This window comes from Macrosteles quadrilineatus, unplaced genomic scaffold (genome assembly GCF_028750875.1).
Source record: "Macrosteles quadrilineatus isolate MER2022 unplaced genomic scaffold, UCM_ALF_1.0 Scaffold_2__2_contigs__length_208266976, whole genome shotgun sequence".
Lineage (NCBI taxonomy): Eukaryota > Metazoa > Arthropoda > Insecta > Hemiptera > Cicadellidae > Macrosteles > Macrosteles quadrilineatus.
This window is the reverse complement of record NW_026542595.1, coordinates 46,924,757-46,946,900: the sequence shown is the minus strand read 5'-3', so window position 1 is coordinate 46,946,900 and position 22,144 is coordinate 46,924,757. Positions and strand designations below refer to the sequence as shown.

The 22,144-nt window shown below is 37.0% G+C and overlaps 1 protein-coding gene across 1 annotated transcript in view; it reads left to right on the top strand.

Moving 5' to 3' along the window:
- The window catches only part of LOC128987558 (leucine-rich repeat serine/threonine-protein kinase 1), a 144,907-nt gene that overhangs the window by 85,018 nt on the left and 37,745 nt on the right, over positions 1-22,144 (top strand). The window contains exons 10-17 of the mRNA XM_054408466.1: positions 7,902-8,198; positions 8,866-9,060; positions 11,533-11,712; positions 12,684-12,829; positions 14,083-14,227; positions 14,774-14,950; positions 15,507-15,643; positions 20,538-20,738. Coding sequence (XP_054264441.1) covers positions 7,902-8,198; positions 8,866-9,060; positions 11,533-11,712; positions 12,684-12,829; positions 14,083-14,227; positions 14,774-14,950; positions 15,507-15,643; positions 20,538-20,738 — 1,478 coding nt within the window. The remainder of the gene's footprint in view (positions 1-7,901; positions 8,199-8,865; positions 9,061-11,532; positions 11,713-12,683; positions 12,830-14,082; positions 14,228-14,773; positions 14,951-15,506; positions 15,644-20,537; positions 20,739-22,144) is intronic.

Below are 22,144 nucleotides of genomic sequence, written 5' to 3'. Positions count from 1 at the left end.
AATGTGCGAAACAGTTCCAGGCTAGTGTCCTAGGAGACGAGGGGGTTTTTTAGCCGGTAGTCCGGGGACAATGAGCCCGCGGGAGTCCGGCACTACTGAGTGGCCTACTGAGCGGCACCTCAGTGTGCGTAAATGCATTTTTACCTCCTCCCCATAAAAAAAAAAAAAAAATAGTGCTGCACCCTGTTGGTAAACCTTATAACCTTTTAATGCTATTTATTTTAAATCCGATAATTTTACAATAAAACAGCAATTCTGCAATTTTTACAATGTGAAAAGTGTTGAAGTGAGATTTGCAGCCGATTCGCACAGACACACACTGATTATAAGTAGCCTACAGTAGAGAGAGTAATAGTCAATTGAGAAGTATATAGACTTAGTCAACGATACCACCTTCCATAGCATACCTCTACCATAATTATTATCATCACAATACAACTACTATACACAATTTCCAGTAGGTCTGAATAGAAACGACCTAAAATAAAACGATAATATCCAATAAAATTCACAGTACACATAAATCGTCCATACCTATCCTTTATATCGATTTCACTGCATTAATTGCTAAATAAATAAGTGTAAACAAAGAAAAGTAAAAAAACAATAACAGTTTGTTTTGAAACAGCTGTTTGGTTCAAATAACATTCATTTGAAAAAAAAGAACTCACGATTACTAAAAGAACTGGTCACATGTAGCAGGAATATAAAAAGTAAACACGCTAATAAAGCTAATGACGTAATTGTCAATGTTTATTATCCATACCGTTATCAGTTCTATCCTGATGGGTAATCATATAATTACCCACCCTCATTGAATAAGTGTACATCGTAATTTCTCATATTAGTTAATTTAAACTACAATATATTCATAGTTGAAATAAAGGTGATATTTTCACGTTTGGGGGCACTGATAGGCACCCCCAAACGTAACCACACTGAACACGATTTCATAAAAGGATGGTTTGTCTAATTGCAGTATCCTAGGTCAATGTTGACGTTGTGTTCAATCTTTGAATAAAACTCGGCTGAGGCTGTGGTGGTAATTTAAAATCGTGATTCCTGATTATTCTTGATCTTCTTTTTATGACATCAATATTTCCGGGCCTAATCCAAACAAAGTTAAAGCAGACAAACATTAATTGTAAACAAAAAGCTAACATGAAGAATTAAAACATGTAAACATTGTAGAACATTACAGAAAAATACTCTTCTTTCCTCTAAAAGTGGAATAGTAAAATAATTTGCATTTATCCTTTTTTATTAAGACTCGTATATAGAGCCTCGATTTGAACTGTGGTTTAATTAATTTTGGTCTAAACTAGTTTAAACTGTGGTCTAATTATCTCTACTAATCTTACTTATTTCCTATAATCAATGACAAAATAAGAGTAAATAAAATAACCTCATAGTTCCATAGTTTATATTTAACCAGCTGTTAGTTAAAACAAAATTATATTGCTCTAAAACAAATCAAAGATTGCTTTAAAACATAATTTGAACATCCTAGTCTATATGAAAATTAAATAAAAAATCATATGTTGAGGGAAACAAGACTGCCAGAAATTAGCTTTTGTTTACAAATATTCCAAATTCTAGTCTCAGTAAAAATGTTTTTTGATCTATAAAAATAATTTTGAATTTAAATTGATACACTTAAATGTATTAGGGCAATATTGTACACTTCAAAAGGCTTCAACTTATAAACCCATGAATGCAGGAGTGTAATGTGCAATATCCAAGTCCTCTTTGCTATTTAATAACATCTTATTAAAAAATTGTACTCTGACATAAAAATATATACATTCTTCAAATTAGGCCAGAAAGGTTTTCATAGAAACTTCCTACTTAGAACATCATTTTAAGCAGATGAAATATTATTTGGTCTTGTGAAGTGTACACGTTTCATACCTCAAGAGAAAGTAATTGCAGTGTTTTGAATTCATAAACTTTTTTTACAAACGTCAATGTCTTACCAATTTAATTGATTACAGCATTAATATTTTTCAAAGTTGTGTCCTAACATGAATAGAAGAAGAGAAATAAGTAAAAGAACCAGAAATCAACGTAGAATGAAATCATCTAGACCGTATTATAGTTATTCTACAGCATCTGTTCGAAGAAATGAAGATAGATATGGGAGGACTTCATTGAAAAGATCAAGGGAACGACCACAGAGTGATTATAGCTATACCACTATTGAAGAGCCATACAATGATTGGAAAGATATTTATGAACCAGAATACAAGAGAAACAAATATAGTGTTTATAATGACCAGTATGATACTGATGATGAAATCTACCGATACAAAGTAAGAAAAGAATATAAGGAGGACTACTATGACAATGATACAGACCATTTATCATATTATAATGATGACTCTGATTACTCAGATGAAGAGTTTCATCATAAATGTAGGACATGCAACCATAGAGGTAGAGGAAGGTCGTTAATGTTTGATGATGCAAAATATCTGCACAGTTATATTGACAATGATTACAGACACAGACATAATCATAATGCCTATGACAAGTATGACAAAAAGTATAACATCAGAGAAACTGATCGGCTTAGGTACAGAAATAATATGGACATTTATCATGCAGGATTATATAATATTTCACCTCAAAATAAATATAAAAGTTACAAAAAACCCCTGTTAGAACCAAATAAAACAAAAACATTTAGTGAAAGTGACATATTTACAGGTTATACAAAATCAATTGAGAAAAATATAAAACCTGAATTTAATATTTACAGTGCAAAAATTATAGATCATGCGAATGTGTTTAGCAAAAACAATAAAATCCGATTACCCGAAAGGCTAATTTCTGTAACTGATTATGAACCACCTCCTGCTCTACCAATAGAAACTGAAATGAAAACCGATTCTTCACTGATTGATGGGTCTGATTTTGTTTACTTACCTGTGGTTATGAAAGATAAAGAAATTATATATCCTAATAAAAGAAACTTGAATTTGTATCCCAGACATCAGACATCCACAGAAACAGCTGAGAAACCTTTGGAGGATAGTATAAACAAACAAGGAGGGATTAAATTGAAAAAGAATAACATGTTTTCATTCAAAAACCGTATAAAGCCCTATACAAACTTCAACACTTTTATGGAAAATCAGAAAGATTTCAATGTTTACAGAGTTTCTAGTGAACCATCTCAATTTTTTCGAAACTCATCTGTAAACAGAAAAGATTTGAAAAAAAGTGTTACCAGTCTCAAAACGGACGATTTCCAAGAGGAAATTCCAGGTACACAATTAGCAGATGTTGAAGCAAGAAATAGAACTTCAAGTAATGATTTAATTAACTCAGAACCTAGTAACAGTAAGGTCAGTACAGAGGCACCATTGAAAGGGGAAAGTATTGAAGGGAAACGGAAAATTAGCGTTGCTTCCAAAAATAAAAATGCCGACAGAAACATCAAAGGATCCATTATTAGTACAAAAAGAAATAAAAGTGTTGCGAGAAATAGCAAAGCTGATGCTAAGCCAAGTTATATACACACGTACACTGAAGCTTTGGATACAGATAACCAACAACAAAACACCTACCGAAGTGATGCAAACCAATCTTTGGATTATCCAACAAATAAAAGTCTTGTAAATAGGAAACATAATGTGGGCACTGACTACACATTTACAAATGATGTACAAGGTAAAACCTCGAATAATAGACCCTTAAAGAGTATTGTTAAAAAGAGCACTGTTTCCCGGGCTAAAAGTGTGCCAAAAAGCAAATATGCTGCAGATACACAAAACTTGGGTTATACCTCCCAATACCAAGGAAATAGTGTATCTGATATAGGGTCAGGAGGTCAAGACAACCTAAGGAGTCCTTTAAGCCAAAGTATGGTGATGTCAACCACAGAAAGTAAACGTTTGACTCAACAGACTAGGCCAAAAAGTTTTGTACAGCAAAACCAAAATAAAAGTCTGTTCAGTGCCATTCAAAGAAGTCAGAGCTTTGTTGAGAGAGAAGAAATTCCAGGAATCCAAGAGCAGTATATCACAGCAAACATTGGTAGATCCAGCGAAGTTCAACAAGAACGTAGAGACATGGGGCAAGAAAGTGTTGTTCAACAGAAAGAGCAAAGCTCAATTGTTAATGATCAAAAGATGGGAACAAAAGGACAAAGTTTAGTGAAACAAAAAAGTGTAGTTTCAAGGTCTCAGAGTGTTGCAAACAATGATTTGATAAGGAGTAAATTAAGAAAAAGTGAAGCAGGGAGAAATAAAGCAGCTGACCAGACAGTCTATGGTGTTGCAGGCGAGAATCAAATACCAAACATGGAAAAACAAACAGCTCAAAAAAGTTTCTTAAGTAGAACCAGTATTCCTTTAGGAAATCAGAGTGTCCTGAGTAAGAGTCAAGCAGTGGGACAACAAGGACCAAGAACCAGTAAAATCACAACAAGACAAAGTAGTGTAGTTCAAAGAGATCAAAACAAGATACTTGAAACAGACTCAGACGAATTTGAGAAAAGAAGAGCAAGTCAAGGTAGGAAAAGTGTAAAAAAAAATAATGAAATATTAGAAACAGATGAAAAGAACTTGAAATATATTTTAGCAAGGCAGGATTCTCTAGCGAGAGATCAGAGTTTTGAAGATCAAGATAAAGCAATCGAAACGAAAAGGCAAAGCACCCGTAAAAGTGTTACAAAGCAAAGTGTGGCCCAAAGAGGTCAGAGTTCAGTAAAAAGGGATAAAACATATAATACAACAAGTAGTGTAGCTCAAAGAGGCCGGAGTTCAGTAGGAAGAGATATACCACTCGAAACCAAAACGTATGAAACAAAAAGTAGTGTAGCTCAAAGAGGCCGGAGTTCAGTAGGAAGAGATATACCACTCGAAACCAAAACGTATGATACAAAAAGTAGTGTAGCTCAAAGAGGCCGGAGTTCAGTAGGAAGAGATATACCACTCGAAACCAAAACGTATGATACAACAAGTAGTGTAGATCAAAGAGGCCGGAGTTCAGTAGGAAGAGATATACCACTCGAAAAAAAAACGTATAATACAACAAGTAGTGTAGCTCAAAGAGATCAAACTTTACAGATTCAAGATAGTAGGCTTAAAAGTACACCAGGGGATAACAAAAGCCTAGCAAGGTCAAGTAATGTGGCTACGAGAGAACAAAGTTTTGAGGGCAGATATGACACATTGGATAATAATAGGTCAAAGAGAATTCAGGACAAAGAAAACCAGAGTTTAGTGAAGCGCAATAACACAAGACAAGGAAGCCAAAGTAAAAGTGTTGCAAGGCAGAGTAATGCTGCCGGAGAAAGAAAGAGCATAATGGATCAAAAATATGTATTAGAATCATCAGAAGAACAAGACTTAAAGAAAAATACCTATCAAAGCAGTAGGCCCATGTCTCAAAAACCTCAGAGTTTTGTAATTAGTGATCAAATGATGAAATCAGATAAGCAAAACACAAGGGATTTGCAAAGGCCAAGTAGTGTAGCTCAAAGTAACAAAGATGTGGGTAAAAGTCAAGTGAAAGCTAAAAGTATCCTAAAAAGCTCCAAAAAACAAGATTTTGTCCCTGAAAAAGAACATAGTTCAGTACTCAGAGGTAATATTGCAATAGAAAATAGAGGATATCATAATGATACAAGCCCAAACCGTTTGGCTTCATCCCCACCAAATTTCAATGAATCAAGAGAAAGTTTGTTGCACACTAGTGTATCTAATATAAATCAATCAAAAAGATCAATTGTTAGGCAATCAGGTGTTAATAAAATAAAACCAGCAAAAACAGGAAAACTTGAAAGCAAATCTGAAAATCAACCACAGAATGTAGAAATAAAGCAAATGTCAAAGCTGAAAAAAGCATTAGCCAAGATGGGATCAAGAACAAAAAAACAAGGAAATATTGAAAAAGATCAAGATACTGATACAATACCTGAAGATGTATCGAGTGAGGGAAACATAGTGGAGAAACCCAAAAGATCTACAAAAAGTAAGCTTGGTAATCCCTTAAAAAACTTATTGAAAAGGTCAAGAAAAACCGAGTCAAGACTTACACGTTCAAAAGACGGAGAGTCTTCTCAAGATGCGGATAAAATATATACTGAATTAAAACATCAACATTCCGATGAGTACAGTGAACAACACTCTGCAATTGGACAAATGTCAGATGAAACCTCAAACCAGACTGAAGCAGACCTTACATCTAATGAAGAATTAAATGCTACAAAACGATCTTCTCTTGATAACTTTCCATACAAACTGGGAGGATATGATTTAAGTTTGATGTTTTATTTACTTAACTTTGCTCAGTTTATTATTGGGGCTACTATGTATGATAAACTAATGGAGGTTTTTTCTATTTTATAAATTTGTTAATATACATTTTTACTATAAGTAGTGTCCGTTTATACTTATCATTACAATTTAAACAAAACCTGCGTATTATTATTTTGATGGTGTTATTTTTTGGTGACATAAAATACCAAAAGAACAAACCTAAGGACCGTTTGGTTTTTTTTTTGTCCTAGGGCGTTAGGCACAAGCTCGGGATTGTTTTTCGGCCAAAACTTCTGTGGGCGAGGACGGGTCGCTACTAGCCGAACTAAATCATACGGCTACCGGTTATTGGCAGTGCTGGTGGTAGAGGAGAATGAGTAGCAAAACACAAATGTTTTCACAAAAGTACCTCCGCCAACCCCCTTGCAATCTAGACCCAACCAGATATGGTTGCACACACAGAAATTTTGGCCAAACTGTACAATGGATCGGGTCGAACTTGATGGGATGGGTGAATCCTTTGTAATGTTAACCTCAAATCAGGAATTTTGCTACTTTTTTGTTATCCTTACTGTGTAGGCCTAAGTGTCTCCATCAAAAAACTTGTGTTTCCATTAGATGAGGGAAACATGTCAAAAATAGACATTGTTAAATCACTAAAAATGTAAAATAATAGTGGTTTAGTTACCTTTACTTTCATCCCAGTTCAATAAAAAGTAGTAATATCTACAACCATGGTTTCGACGCTAGTTGGTCACGTAGTTAGCAAGTCGAGAAGTATCTTGTCATAGTCGGTCGCTTGGACGTCGTCATATTTACACAAACACTGAATATAAATCAATTCTATACAATTCTATACAATTTCTATAACTTGTACCGTCGCGGGAGCCGGCAGGAGAACACTGAGGGCGACGGCGTCTGTGATTACATGACCCTTGCACCTTCTTTGGACATGGACTCGTCCTGTAGGCTAACTGTTCACCACAGGCCTGTGTTCCGTCCACGAGAACCTTTTATTTTAATCAATGTACGTGTGTGTTTATGTCCGTGTCCGTGTTTGTGTAAATATGACGACGTCCAAGCGACCGACTATGACAAGATACTTCTCGACTTGCTAACTACGTGACCATGACGCAACTAGCGTCGAAACCATGGTTGTAGATATTATAACTTTTTATTGAACTGGGACGAAAGTAAAGGTAACCAAACCACTATTATTTTATATTTGTCTTACCAGTTCAGGGGCAAGCCACAACAATGAGTACACTAAAAATGGTTTTTGCCCCATTTGGATTTTTCACACACAAAATATATAAATACTGCACTTATAATTATTCCAACTTTTGGTTAAACATTGTTTGTGAAGACATTTGAAACTTTCAGTCTAAATTTACTCTTAAAATTAAGATCATGTTACATTCACAGCAAGTATAAAACCAATAGTCAATGATAAAACCCAATAAAGTTGTTAAAAATGTGCTGTTAGAAGGTTTACTGAAATAGAAACACTTCATATTCAGAGTTTTAGGGACATAATCGAAGGATATTAAATTACAACCTGTAACTAGCCTACTGTTTTTATTTCACACCAAGCATGGTTACTGACCAGTTCCATTGCGTCTATCTGTGTAGGAGCAGACGACCGATGGGGAGGGCGAAGAAGATGATGAAGTAGTGAGCCCGACCCGAGGCCGTCGCATCTCCGACGGCATCCTCGGCATCATGTCCCGTCTGAACCTGAGTGCTAGAGGAACTACAGAGGGCACAGAACGCCTGGTGTGTCCCTGGGACCTGGATGCTTACTGCAGCAACGGCTCAGAGACTGCTCTGCACGTAGCGGTGCGTGGTCGCCACGGGGACATTGCGGGACTGCTTTTAGCAGCTGGAGCCAATCCCAACCTTGCCACACGACGACCTCTCACTGACCAGGTACTGTAGTAGTAGATACAGCTTACTGCTACCCAGCTGTGCTTTTTGATGGTGGAAACTTGGACCCAACTGTCTTTGATCCCAGCTGTTGTGCTCCTTGATGAATGGTTCTGGCTATAGAATCAGGCTATATTAGAGAGTTTTATAAAGGTATCGTCCCATTCATTCCTCACTAATAAACTATGGTACTTGTTGTACATATTAACAAGTGTACTACTCAAACATAGTAATTAGTGAAATTATAAATAGATTTATTATGAAATACTAATGCACAAAAATTGTTGTAAGATATGCTGAACTTTCTTAAAAAACAATGAATGTGTTATACAATATTGAGTCTCAGTACTTGTCCTCTCATAAGAGGTCTCTGTTCACACCGCGACTAAGATGTGTTGAGTTGGTATGTAGGTATTAGGAGTTGACAAACAAAGCCTGGTGCGTATCCTCCAAATATATATCTCAATAATATACAGTCATACCACATTGAAATAGCAAGCGATCCTCGCAGGGAGGGTTAAAAAAAACATGGAAGGATAACTGAAGATCAGATACAATAGTTTATAAGAAATAACAATATCTTTGCTATCAGTATTGATTTAGTTTTGGAGTTTAGTTCCCAGAATTTAAAACTCATTAATAGAGTTATGCTTATTAACTGTGGTTGCAGCCAATGGTAGGCCAGCAGGTACGTTCGGGCTGTGATGAGGCTATGACTGCGCTTGAGCAGGCTTGTATCAACCGTGACATCGCCACTGTGGATCTGCTGCTGAGACACGGAGCTAGAGACGATGACTCCAGGGCACTCGCTGTCGTCGTCACCAACAAGGATGATATCCTCACAGCCAAACTTCTGTCCATCAAGGTAAAATGGTCCATGACTGTGTGGCCAGACACATACTGCACATTCCTGGCCACTCAAACTGTAAAAGTGTTTCACCTCATGGCCACTCAAACTGTAAAAGTGTTTCACCTCATAGACAAATTGCCTCCAACTCAGCATGCCTTGCATAGCTTACAACTAGTCCTAGGAATTTGAATTCTTCCAATTAATACATTTATCTGGGTTTACTTATACAGGGTGTTTCACGAGAGGTGTCTCAAATTGATTACGGAAAAACGGCTTAACGTACAAGGATGAAATAAAATTATTTCCCGCTAAATCGACCCCGAGGAATAACATAAAAATATTTTTAACTTTTTCTCAATTCAGGGTGTACCAAAAACTGAGGGTCACTAGTTCGAATCTCGGAATTTTCAAATGTAAACATATGTCATGTTATACATCATTTTAAAGGTATTTGATAGACAAACATTTTGAGGAAAACAGAAATTAATTATCTTTTTCCGTTTCAAAATGGTGGCAGTTTGTTTTTTAAATCTATTTTTTTTAATACTCTGTGTTTCCTATACCAATGCATTTGGCGCTTCTCCGGTTGAATTTCCTTACTCGTTATGAAATTAGCTTTACTTTGATATGCTACAAGCAACGGTTATTTGAAATGATAAAAATTCAAAAAAAAATTTTTTTTTTATTTGTGAATGCTCATTCTTCAAAAATTTTAAATAGCAACATATGTCAAATGGCACATCATTTTATAGGTTTTTTAATTTCTAACAACTTTGTAATTTACACTTACTTTGTATTTCTTTTAGTTTTTGCGTAAATAACAAAAAACCTAATTTTCCTATATCAAATGCATGTTATTTGGGTTTAACAGTGAAGGCCCCATAAACCACGTCATACCCAAATAACATGCATTTGATATAGGAAAATTAGGTTTTTTGTTATTTACGCAAAAACTAAAAGAGATACGAAGTAAGTGTAAATTACAAAGTTGTTAGGAATTAAAAAACCTATAAAATGATGTGCCACTTGACATATGTTGCTATTTTAAATTTTTGAAAAATGAGCATTCGCAAATTTTCCAAAATAATTGTTTTGGAATTTTTATCATTTCAAATAACCGTTGCTTGTACATATCAAAGTAAAGCTAATTTCATAACGAGTAAGGAAATTCAACCGGAGAAGCGCCAAATGCATTAGTATAGGAAACACAGATTAAAAAAACTGCCGCCATTTTGAAACGGAAAAAGATAATTAATTTCTGTTTTCGCCAAAATGTTTGTCTATCAAATACCTTTAAAATAATGTATAACATGACATATGTTTAAATTTGAAAATTCCGAGATTCGAACTAGTGACCCTCAGTTTTTGGCTTACCCTGTATTGAAAAAATAAAAAAGTTAAAAATATTTTTACGTTATTCCTTTGGGGTCGATTTAGCAGGAAATAATTTTATTTCATCCTTGTACGTTAAGCCGTTTTTCCGTAATCAATTTGAGACACCTCTCGTGAAACACCCTGTACAACTGCTCCCTTCTTAATGCATTGTGTTTTATTTCCAGTTATTTAGCTTTATACTTATTTTATGACTATATATATATACTAGCTGACCCGGCGAACTTCGTATCGCCTAAGTTATAGGTTTCCCCTAAGACAGACCGATGGAAAGAAAGTACCGTTACGTTTAATTTTCAAGATGATCTCGTTCGCATCGCTCAATCACGTCCTGGTTGAAGTTCGTTCGCTACGCTCACTCACCTTTGGGTTGGAGCTCGTTCGCTACGCTCACTCACCTTTAGGTTGGAGCTCGTTCGCTGCGCTCACTTGCCTTCAGGTTAGCTCGTTCGCTACGCTAACTCGCCTCCAGGTTGAAGTTTGTTCGCTACGCTCACTCACCTTTGGGTTGGAGCTCGTTCGCTACGCTCACTCACCTTTAGGTTGGAGCTCGTTCGCTGCGCTCACTTGCCTTCAGGTTAGCTCGTTCGCTACGCTAACTCGCCTCCAGGTTGAAGTTCGTTCGCTACGCTCACTCACCTTTTGGTTGCAAATTAGCTGTTGTCATAAATGTAAAAGAAATAATAGTGCTGCACCCTGTTGGTAATCCTTGTAACTTTAATGCTATTGAACATCATAGAACAGAACCAACTTGTTTAATTGAAACAGCTGTTAAGATTCATTAATTCCATTTCTCATAAGGTTAACATGGGAAACTCCAGAGCCACTGGGGCGGAGCCCTTTTAAGAATTTCGAAACGGGAAATAGTTTACGTCCGATTCGCATACCTACAGAATTTACACACCAAATTTCATAACGATCGGTGAAGTCGTTCCGGAGGAGTTTGCAGACAAACACTGTGACACGAGAATTTTATATATTAGATATTTTACTGATGATGTCCTGGAAAAATCAGGCTGTAACTCAGATTTGCTTGCAATTAAGGCAATTTCATCTAATTATTCATAAGTTGTTTTTTTCTTGTGATGTGTGTAGGCCCACCCTGACCCTGAGAATAGGATCAACAAAAAGGCTATGAGCGAGCAGATCCCAGCAGCCAGTGGTCAGTTCAGTGTACAGAGTCTCACATACAGCAACATGTTTGCCAACACGCCTGTCATGATCAACTGGCATTGTCAGCGTTGTCAACTCACCCAGATACGACCTCAGTGGCTGGTCAGTGCCTTAGTTTGCAACTATCTTGTGAATTTTAAATTGAGACAGTTTAGTTTGATCTTTAACAATCAATTTGTAGAAATAATAAACTGTCTGAATAATCTCATATGGATGGATCAGTTTGCAGGTGCCTGTGTTGTCATTAGCCATTCAGCCTAATAAAGCCATATGTATATGTATATTTTTTAAATTTCTAACTAGAGGTTTTGTTTAAGAATTGTATGAAAACAAATTGAATATATTTCTTACTCGACTGTGGCAAGATCAGATACGCAGAGAGGTAAGACAATAGAGAAAAAAATTGAAACATGAAAAATAATTCACTAAAATAAAAAATAAAGTTTATTATTGAAACGAAAAAATTTTAAAATACACATTAATAATTTCACAATAAGCAAATTAACTCCATAGGTTTTTTTTCAACCAATCATCACTGTTTAAAAGATAAACAACAAAGTAAAAGCACCACTACTGAAACAAAATTAACTATAAGGTAAAGCAATACTAGTCCACTAAGCCAAAAATAAGGCATGAGAACTAGGTGGACTGTGTGGTATCTTTATCTATAGTGGTTTGCAAGTGTGGGAAAACAAAGGGTTAATTGCAGTCAATTTGCAGGCAACTAAAGCTTGCCCCATCTTTGAGCTCAGTCAGGGATGGCTAAAGTGTTGTCTTGACACATCAATGTCTCACAGTACTCGGTTGTTTAGAGGCGATCAAAGATCGGATAATGGGGACTCTACTGTACTAAAAATAAAACCCTTTTTAAATAAATAAACTTCTATTTCAAAAGAAGATCAGACCAGACCCATGGTTTGCATGTGGTCCGCAATGGGTCTGAGAGACAATTGTGCCTCTCCTCCTACCTTGTGGGGAAATTTTTCTCTTCCTCGCTCCTCCAACAAAGTTAAAACCTCTTGCAACCCTGATGGATTAGACAGTAGACATGCAAAAATTGATGTCGGTTGCAGGTAGATGCAGCGCTCCATGTCAACCCCAAGTTACGTCTGAACCCTCGCAGTCAAGATGTGGTGTTGTATGCCATCACCAGGATAGATGTGTCCAACAACTCCCTCACTTGGCTGCCTCCTGTGGTCTTCCAGCTGCAGAGTCTCAGGTCAGTAGACTAACACTGACCAAGCAAAATGAAGAGGTGATGCCGTTTCAAATTACTTATAAGTTCAGTTAATCAATTTTTAGAATTCAAAGACTATTTCGGTTAAAAGAGGTCTACAACAACTATTAGCGAATTTCCCTATAGGGAAGTAGCTATTACCGTAGGTGGCACGGTAAGACCCAGGCCCGGGACCGATTTACTTTTTCATTTTGATGTCCCCAGAGGCTAAAAACACCATTCGTTCAAATTTTTATATATGTATATATATATATATACGTCCGTGAACGCGATAACTTGAGTAATTTTTGTCCGATTTTGATGAAATTTAGTTTAAAGGTGTAACGCGGAATAAACTTGAATGAGTTCGCGAAGCAGCATGATCGGACCATGGGAATGGGGTTTTACGGGGGGTTTTATGGGGTAAAAAATGGGTTTTCTCATTTTTGACCCTCAAAATACAAAATTTCCCAATTTATCTCTAGACCTTTTTAAAGAGCTTAAAAAAACAAATAATTTAGTATATTAAAGTGTTTTTGTACGGTTATTGGTAACGGAGAAAATTCAAAAAATTGTAAATTTAAAATTCCCATGTTATTCTTATGGAGAATATTTTAAAATGTTGTTGTTTGCTTGTTTAGTTTATGGATATATTTTGATCAAACTTAGCAAATTTATTTGTTTTATACTAAGCTATGAATATTTTACTAAAAAATACATTTTATTAGTTTCTTTGTAGCAGCAAACCTAGGTACTCAGTCTTATGTTATTTAAGTAGATAGATTTATTTAAAAATCAACTCAGACAAATGGAAATTCGCTTAGTATGCAGGTTTGCTGCGGCGGGGGTATTTTTAACATTATTTCAATTAGGCCTACTGTAATTTAAAATATTTACAATAATTATACGCAAAATATATTTCTTAAAATAATTAACAGTACTTATTATCTAAATTTGATCATTATCACGGTATGAGATAACCAACATACACGATCACGGGATCTTTAAAAGCACCGTATGGAAATAAATCAAAAGCTTGGGGGGCGAAGTACTAAAGGAAATTCCTGTTTAGCTACCATTTGTCCCTGCGCTAGATTATTAGCTTTAAAATAACACCTCAGTTTTTAAATATCACTTAAGGAGGATTGGTGAAAAAGGAATGTTACAGAGAAAACCTTTTTTACATTAAGTATATAGATTTTTTGAAATTTTAACTTTGAACAAAAATCCATCAAATGAGTCCCTGATTGTTCCAGGTACCTGAATCTTGCACATAACAAGATAGAGAAGCTGCCCAGTGACAAGGATTCGCCACAGTGGGATGACAACAATAGAAAGAAGAAACTGAGACACAATCTCAAGCTGTACTCTGCTCCTCTGTTGGAAGAGTTGTATCTCCAGGTCAGTGTTAACACAGTCACCCACATCAACATCCAATGAATTACTGATAATGATAGAAGGTGTCCCCAACTGGGAATAAAGCTTTTATGTCAGTGGTTTATTTTCAACAGATGTTGTAATCATTCTTGGTTCAACAGACTAGTACTGTTTGTTTCGTTGCTGATTGTGACTCAATTAAAAAATCTTGTCATCTAAGCATTTTACAAAGTTTCTGATAAATTAGCAATTAGTTTATATCATAGACAAATAGAATAAATATAGACCGTCAGCAGTGCTGCTGTTAGCATATGTTCCAGCGCACACCGCTAGGAGTGCTGTGTAGTTACGGCGCACACCGCTGCAGCGTCTGCTGGTAGCATACGGCAAATAGTCTACGACGCCTGCAGCGGTGTGCGCCGTAACTACACGGCACTCCTAGTGGCACATCGCGGAACCTTCCTTTGACAGTCTATATTTATTCTATTTGTCTATGGTTATGTTTAAACATGGCTCACATAATGTATTTACCAAGCCGAAGTACAAGGGGGTTCTGTTGTTGTGTTGCAGTACAACAGACTGGAGGTGTTGCCAGATGAGGTGTTTGTGTTGCCAGGACTTGTGACTCTGGATGTATCCAACAACAAACTCTCCTGTTTGCCTCACAGAATGTGGCGAGCTCCCAAACTCAAGGAGCTCAATGCAGCGTTCAACCTCCTCAGAGATCTACCTACTCTTCAACCAGATGTTAGTAACGCCAAAAGTTTAAAAATTTACACACTTCATTGTTTTATTTTACTCTAAAAAATGAATCAAGTTGAATTTAGTATTTTATTTTTGCCTTATCAAATTCTAAATTTGACGAATCATCTGAAGAAAATTAAATATTGAATGTTTAACTAAGGTAAAACATATTGTGTATTTCCTGTGTTTTCTCTTTATGTACTCTGACCCTTTAGGGTTTAAATTTATCAGTTTGATCACTTATTTCCCTTTAATTGACAGAATGTCTAGTTTCAGGAGCTTTCTTTATCATGTCATTAGACTAAACCTCTTGTTCCACTTCCCTACCTGCTAGGACTGTAGAACCAGAATGGAAATCATGAGACTCCTGTCGCCACAAAGAGGCGACACAGTGTCACAGTACCTGAACACAGTGTCTGATTACCAAGTATGTCAAATTATAATTAGTAATTGAGTTGTCAAATGATAAATGTATAAGCCAAACAAAGTGTCAGGGGCTTTCTTTTTAAATGCTAAGAATCAATTTAATGTGTTACTTTCACTGACTATTGACACACAGGACATGAGTGACTCGGCCAGTGTGTGCTCCATCGAGTCATCTCGCAGTGTAGACTCTCAGCTCAGCTCTGTGGCTGACTCTCCTCTCCCTCCTCCCACGCCCGACCATGACAGCACTCCCAAGGATAGAAACGTTCGGTCAGTGTACATCCAACTGCCAAAGTAGTTAAACAAGTCACGTACTAAATTCTCGTTCAGTTAGCTGTATAAGGTAAGGTAATTAAATATTATTTTAGTAAACATTAATTATATACTAGCTGTTGGCCTGTCCTACGTACGGTAATAAAATAGTCGATTAAAACTGAATATACTTACACGCATAAAGAACCATTCTGGCAGTTTTAACAGGGAAAATCATCTTGTAAACAAATATCACGTAGCCACCTAAGCCTATTTCTTTCATCCGAGGCCTATACGATATGCATTTTAAATCCATTAATTTTACAATAAAACAGTGATTGTGTTGATTTGAAAAGCCTTGTAAGTGAGATTGGTGGTCGATTCACACACACTGGTTACTGCTTTAAAGTACAGTAGCTACACCAGCTTCCAATGCATAATTTCACTATATATAGTACCTTATTTTACCTCAGTGGCCACTGAAATCTTAAGAGAATTAGCTTCCCATTGTCTTATATCCCTTGCCACTTTCTAATGTTGATCCCAGTCTGGAGAAGTCTTTCATTGCTAGGTCCTCCCAAGTGGTCGTCTTACTTGCGGTACTCCTATGAATAAATTTTTTAAAGTTGGTGTATCTCCTCCCCCATGCATAGCCTGTCCATCCGAGCCTTTTACTTCTGGAAAGCACCCATATATCTGGGTGTTTAAACATTCCTCTTAGCTGTCTGTTCTTTCGTATCTCAACTGCCGTATCTTGAAATGGTCCGTATATTTTCTCTGCACTGGCACTCCATTCTCAAACCCACAATAAGGTTTTTTGGTTCTTTGGTCAGGGTCCAAGTTTCTGAACTATAGTAGGCTACTACTGGGATAATATGGTATGGTATGAATCAAATTTGGTTTCTACTGGCACCCTGCAGCTTATTGGACAGTCTTCTATAGACTAACCACACCAATTGACATTTGCTTTACTAACCAAAAGTTTGGTATGCCGACATAGTTTTGACATTATTAAATAAATCGTCCATACCCAGGGGTGCCCAGAGGGGGGGTACTGTGGCGCGTTTGCGCCACAGGAATTTTTGGGGGGGATATTTTTTTGCTAGCTGTCATAATGAATGTATAATTTTGTATAAGCAGCCCAAAAAAGTGTTTCTAAGTAGCTCACTATCACCACCAACAACATTTTGCCGTTCATAATTAAGATAACTTCTAAGAATGGTAAAAAAGGACCTTGCCAGACAATCCTTAATATACCAGTTTCGAATTTTACTTGCTACATATGTTTTGGTGGTTCTTTAACTCCACCATCGTCAGGATTTAAAAAAGATCCACTTCTAGAGGTGTCGTCAGAATACGACAAACATTTAATACAAAACACGAAACGATTACAGATAGGCCTGTCAATTCGTACATTGCCGTCGGCAGGACTGGAAGTAAGTAAAGTAAACTGAATCAGGTTCAGGTTATGACGGACCGACGTGGTCTCTGGATTGTCGTCTGCGTTTTCAACAGCTGATATTGGACTATTGTTGTGACTGAGAAGAGTATTGAAAATATAATGGGACTCATAATTAATTGAGTGTTTTCACTAAAAAAAATTGTGCTGTCAATAGTTTTATGTATATTTCAAACTCCTCGAAGTACTTAATAAATTTCCTTTTCTGCAGTAATGTAGAATGTCGAGACCATCCAGCATATAAATTGGTTATTATTGTCAATAATTTTGAATGGAAAAATCAATTGAATCCCATTATATTTTCAACGCTCTCCTCCGTCACTAGAATTAGTCCAATTTCAGGTTTTGATGACACAAACACCAATCCAGAGACCACGTCTTTCCGTCATAACCTGATTCAGTTTATTTCCAGTCCTGCCCGCGGCAATATACACGCGTGAATTGATAGGCCCATATAGGCCTATCTGTTATCGTTTCGTGTTTTGTGTACAAACGGATTGTCTGACAAGATGCGTTTCTACCATTATTAGTCATAACAGGCAATCCTGGGGCTATCAAAATGAATTATAAGATTACTTCGTCACAACAACCTTTTACTGGTGGCAATTATTAAGAGATATTGTGGGTATTTTGCCCGGCGATTTTTGTAGAAGGCAGCCTGGGAGTGGCGAGCAACAAGTCTGTCTTATTTCGTGACTCTGCCTTTAATTGTAAAACAATATACTTTTTGCCAAAGTATTATTAATGCACTTAAAGCTGTTTGAATTCTTAAGCCCTGTAAAAATTAATGCCACCAAATATATTGTACAGTTACAGTACTGTGTTGGAGTAGAGTAATTCACCGAGTAGGCCTATTGTTGTACGTTTTGAAGACGTTGTCTATTGCAATACTGAGCACACATATTGGCTGACAATACAGATTCTGAATTGTAAATTGAAAAACTTCTAATTCGTCCATTAGTTAGATTTATATTGATGTATTGTTAAATGACGCTTCATATTAAACATTTAATTTTGATTATCAGCAAGTTTGTTTTTCGTACCTCAAGTTTACTAAATACTTTAAATGCTTGTTTTATGAGGTAAAGGGAAAATTGTCAGATAAATAGTGAGGGGAGGGGTGAGGGGGTTTTAAATAGACGGCAGCATAAATTGGGGGGGGGGACTACTCCTTTGGCTTGGGGGGGGGGATTGCGCCTCTGGGTTTGGGGGGGATGGGCACCTCTGTCCATACCTATCCTTTATATCAATTTCACTGCATTAATTGATAAATAAATAATTAAACAAAGAAAAGTACAAACAATGACATATAGTTTGTTTTAAAGCAGCTGTTTATTTTAAAATGACATAATTTTTCTATGTTTTTCATCTATACCGTTATTTGTTCTAATATCCGTGATAGTTACCCACTGTCATTTGAATCTATATAAATCCTAATTTTTCATATTCATTTATTCAAACTATATCAGATATAGTTTAAATAAATGTGATATTTTGCTTATATCAGCGCACCCAAACGTAATCACACGTGAACACACCCCAAACATTTTAGAATTTACAAAAGGATAGTAAGTCTACTTGCTGTATCCTAGGTCAGTGATAACATTGTGTTTAATCTATGCCATCCATCTGTTTATCTCTGGATAACCGTTAGAGGTGTGATAGTAATATAAAATTATAAAATTATTCCTGGTCATCCTTGATCTCCTTGTTTGATAACATCAATATTTTTAGGCCTAATTCAAACAAAGTTTAAACAGTCAAACATGTATTGTAAACAAAACGCTGCCAAGATTAATTAAAACTTGTTAACATTGTTATCTTCCTACTCTATCCTAAAAAGTTCAAGCAGTAAAATAATTTGCTTAGGCTTTTCTTTGAAGACTCGTGGGTAGAGCCTCGATTTGCACAGTATACAGCAATGGTCTTGGTCATCTCTATTGTCTACTCATCTCTACTAATCTTACTTATTTCCTTTATCCAATGATAAAGTCATAGACTAAATATAATAACCTCATTGTTCTATAGAATATTTATATATATATATATATATATCCAGCTGTTAGTTTAAAGTAATAATTACACTAAAACAAAGATTCTAAAATCTGCTCTAAAATATATATATATATATTAGAACATCTAGCATTTTACTATTAACTGTTGGATACTGAAGGATACTACAGTAGAACGTCGATTATCCGAAGCCCGGTCATCCGAAACGTCGGTTAACCGAAAGGAAGAAAGAAGCAAAAATCAATAAAATCGCGCGCCAATCACGACTAGCGAGTGCTACGCCACCGCACGGCTGCTAGGCGGGAGGCGGGGCAGGCCTGCGTGACGAAATTGTTGTGCGCTATGGCCGTGCGCGCCACTCCTACTCTCACTGACTCAGTCTCCGTCTCAAGTCTCACTAGTCTCAGTCGCCTGTGAGCATTCGACAGTGACAGTTCGTACGGGTTTCTATTGTACTGTTTCATTCTACACTGACTATGTCGTCCAAACGTAAACGTGTAGTGCAGAAAAATTTCTTTCTGTACACATTCTGATAGTCCAGTTCTAAGTACTGTTGTACATGTTTGTTGCTGTAGTGTAAAAATAAATCTGGATGTTAATTAATTACATTTATATTATTGTACAGTATCCACAGACGCGAAATCGGCAAATCGCCGCCGGCCGCTATCCCTTCCCGTCATTTCCCATTCCCTGTATTTTTCCCGTCAATGACCGATTATCCGAAAAATCAGTTATCCGAACACCCCCAATCTCCAATTAATTCGGATAATCGACGTTCTACTGTATTGCTGTCTTAATAGTCTAAGATTTTACTGTAAATTTAAATAATCTGTCATCCTCTTACCAAATAAATGAACGTATCAATGATTATAGCATTATACATTGTATAAATAAGTCAACCCTACTTATGTCATCTAATTTGTATCCAAATGCTGAACTTGTGTCACAAACGCTGAATGTTTACAGCTGTTACGTTAAGCAAATGGTAACCAAAAGCTAGTCTTGAATGTTAGCATCGGCTGCCAGACTTTAAAAAATTAAAACTTAATTTATATGAACTGAAATTCTAAACTAAAACTATGGCTTCGACATTCCCTAGTTCTCAAAATTATCATTCTTTCAACAACAAAATCATGAAAATCCGTCAAGTGGTTGATTCAGAATCATGAAATAAAAAAACCCTGTCACGTTTTAAAATATAATATGATGATTGTAATAGCTCAAGCTACTCTGGATATCTGGCAGTCTAGTAACGATCTGGCTCAACAAAATCAGTTCTTGTAAAACAAGCAGTTACCTAGTATTTGAATTTTAGTTTGGAACTTGGATCATACAATCAGCATTGTAATCTAATCCTATTGAAGACAAATTCATGCTTTATCAGGAGTAACTTGTTAGTGCTATCTAGGAATGAGTTACAACATGAATTACCATTTGTAGGTTACTAAACCTGGTCCAACACAACGTGTGGAGTCGCAGTGTACAAGTCATGGAGCAAATCAGCGGTGGAGATGAAAATAATCAGCAGAACTGTAGTCATCTGTCAGCTCTCAACCTAGCACACAACCAGTTCACCTCCATACCCAATACACTGGCCTGCCTGGCAGTCAACCTCACTAGACTCAACCTGGCCTACAACAGGTACTGACTAGGATATTATACCTAACTGTAGTCATCTGTCAGGTCTCAACCTGGCACACAACCAGTTCACCTCCATACCCAATACACTGGCATGCATAGCAGTCAACCTCACTAGACTCAACCTGGCCTACAACAGGTACTGACTAGGATATTATACCTAACTGTTGTCATCTGTCAGCTCTCAACCTGGCACACAACCAGTTTACCTCCATACCCAATACACTGGCCTGCCTGGCAGTCAACCTCACTAGACTCAACCTGGCCTACAACAGGTACTGACTAGGATATTATACCTAACTGTTGTCATCTGTCAGCTCTCAACCTGGCACACAACCAGTTTACCTCCATACCCAGTACACTGGCCTGCCTGGCAGTCAACCTCACTAGACTCAACCTGGCCTACAACAGGTACTGACTAGGACATTATACCTAACTGTAGTCATCTGTCAGGTCTCAACCTGGCACACAACCAGTTCACCTCCATACCCAATACACTGGCCTGCCTGGCAGTCAACCTCACTAGACTCAACCTGGCCTACAACAGGTACTGACTAGGATATTATACCTAACTGTAGTCATCTGTCAGGTCTCAACCTGGCACACAACCAGTTCACCTCCATACCCAATACACTGGCCTGCCTGGCAGTCAACCTCACTAGACTCAACCTGGCCTACAACAGGTACTTACTAGGATATTATACCTAACTGTAGTCATCTGTCAGGTCTCAACCTGGCACACAACCAGTTCACCTCCATACCCAATACACTGGCCTGCCTGGCAGTCAACCTCACTAGACTCAACCTGGCCTACAACAGGTACTTACTAGGATATTATACCTAACTGTAGTCATCTGTCAGCTCTCAACCTAGCACACAACCAGTTCACCTCCATACCCAATACACTGGCCTGCCTGGCAGTCAACCTCACTAGACTCAACCTGGCCTACAACAGGTACCTAATTACTAGGATATTATACCTAACTATAGTCATCTGTCAGCTCTCAACCTGGCACACAACCAGTTCATCTCCATACCCAATACACTGGCATGCATGGCAGTCAACCTCACTAGACTCAACCTGGCCTACAACAGGTACTTACTAGGATATTATACCTAACTGTAGTCATCTGTCAGCTCTCAACCTGGCACACAACCAGTTCACCTCCATACCCAATACACTGGCCTGCCTGGCAGTCAACCATGCTAGACTCAACCTGGCCTACAACAGTTAAAAACGGGTATTCAATTATTATTTGGAATTTCTTTCCAACTATTACTCACTATTTTTAGGCATCTTACTAAAAGTTTACTCATATGAGTCACATGTATAAAACATCAGTTAAAAGTCAATATAACGGTTCCCATGATTAAGGTTTAAGAGATCCCCTAATTGGAGGATCAAGGGC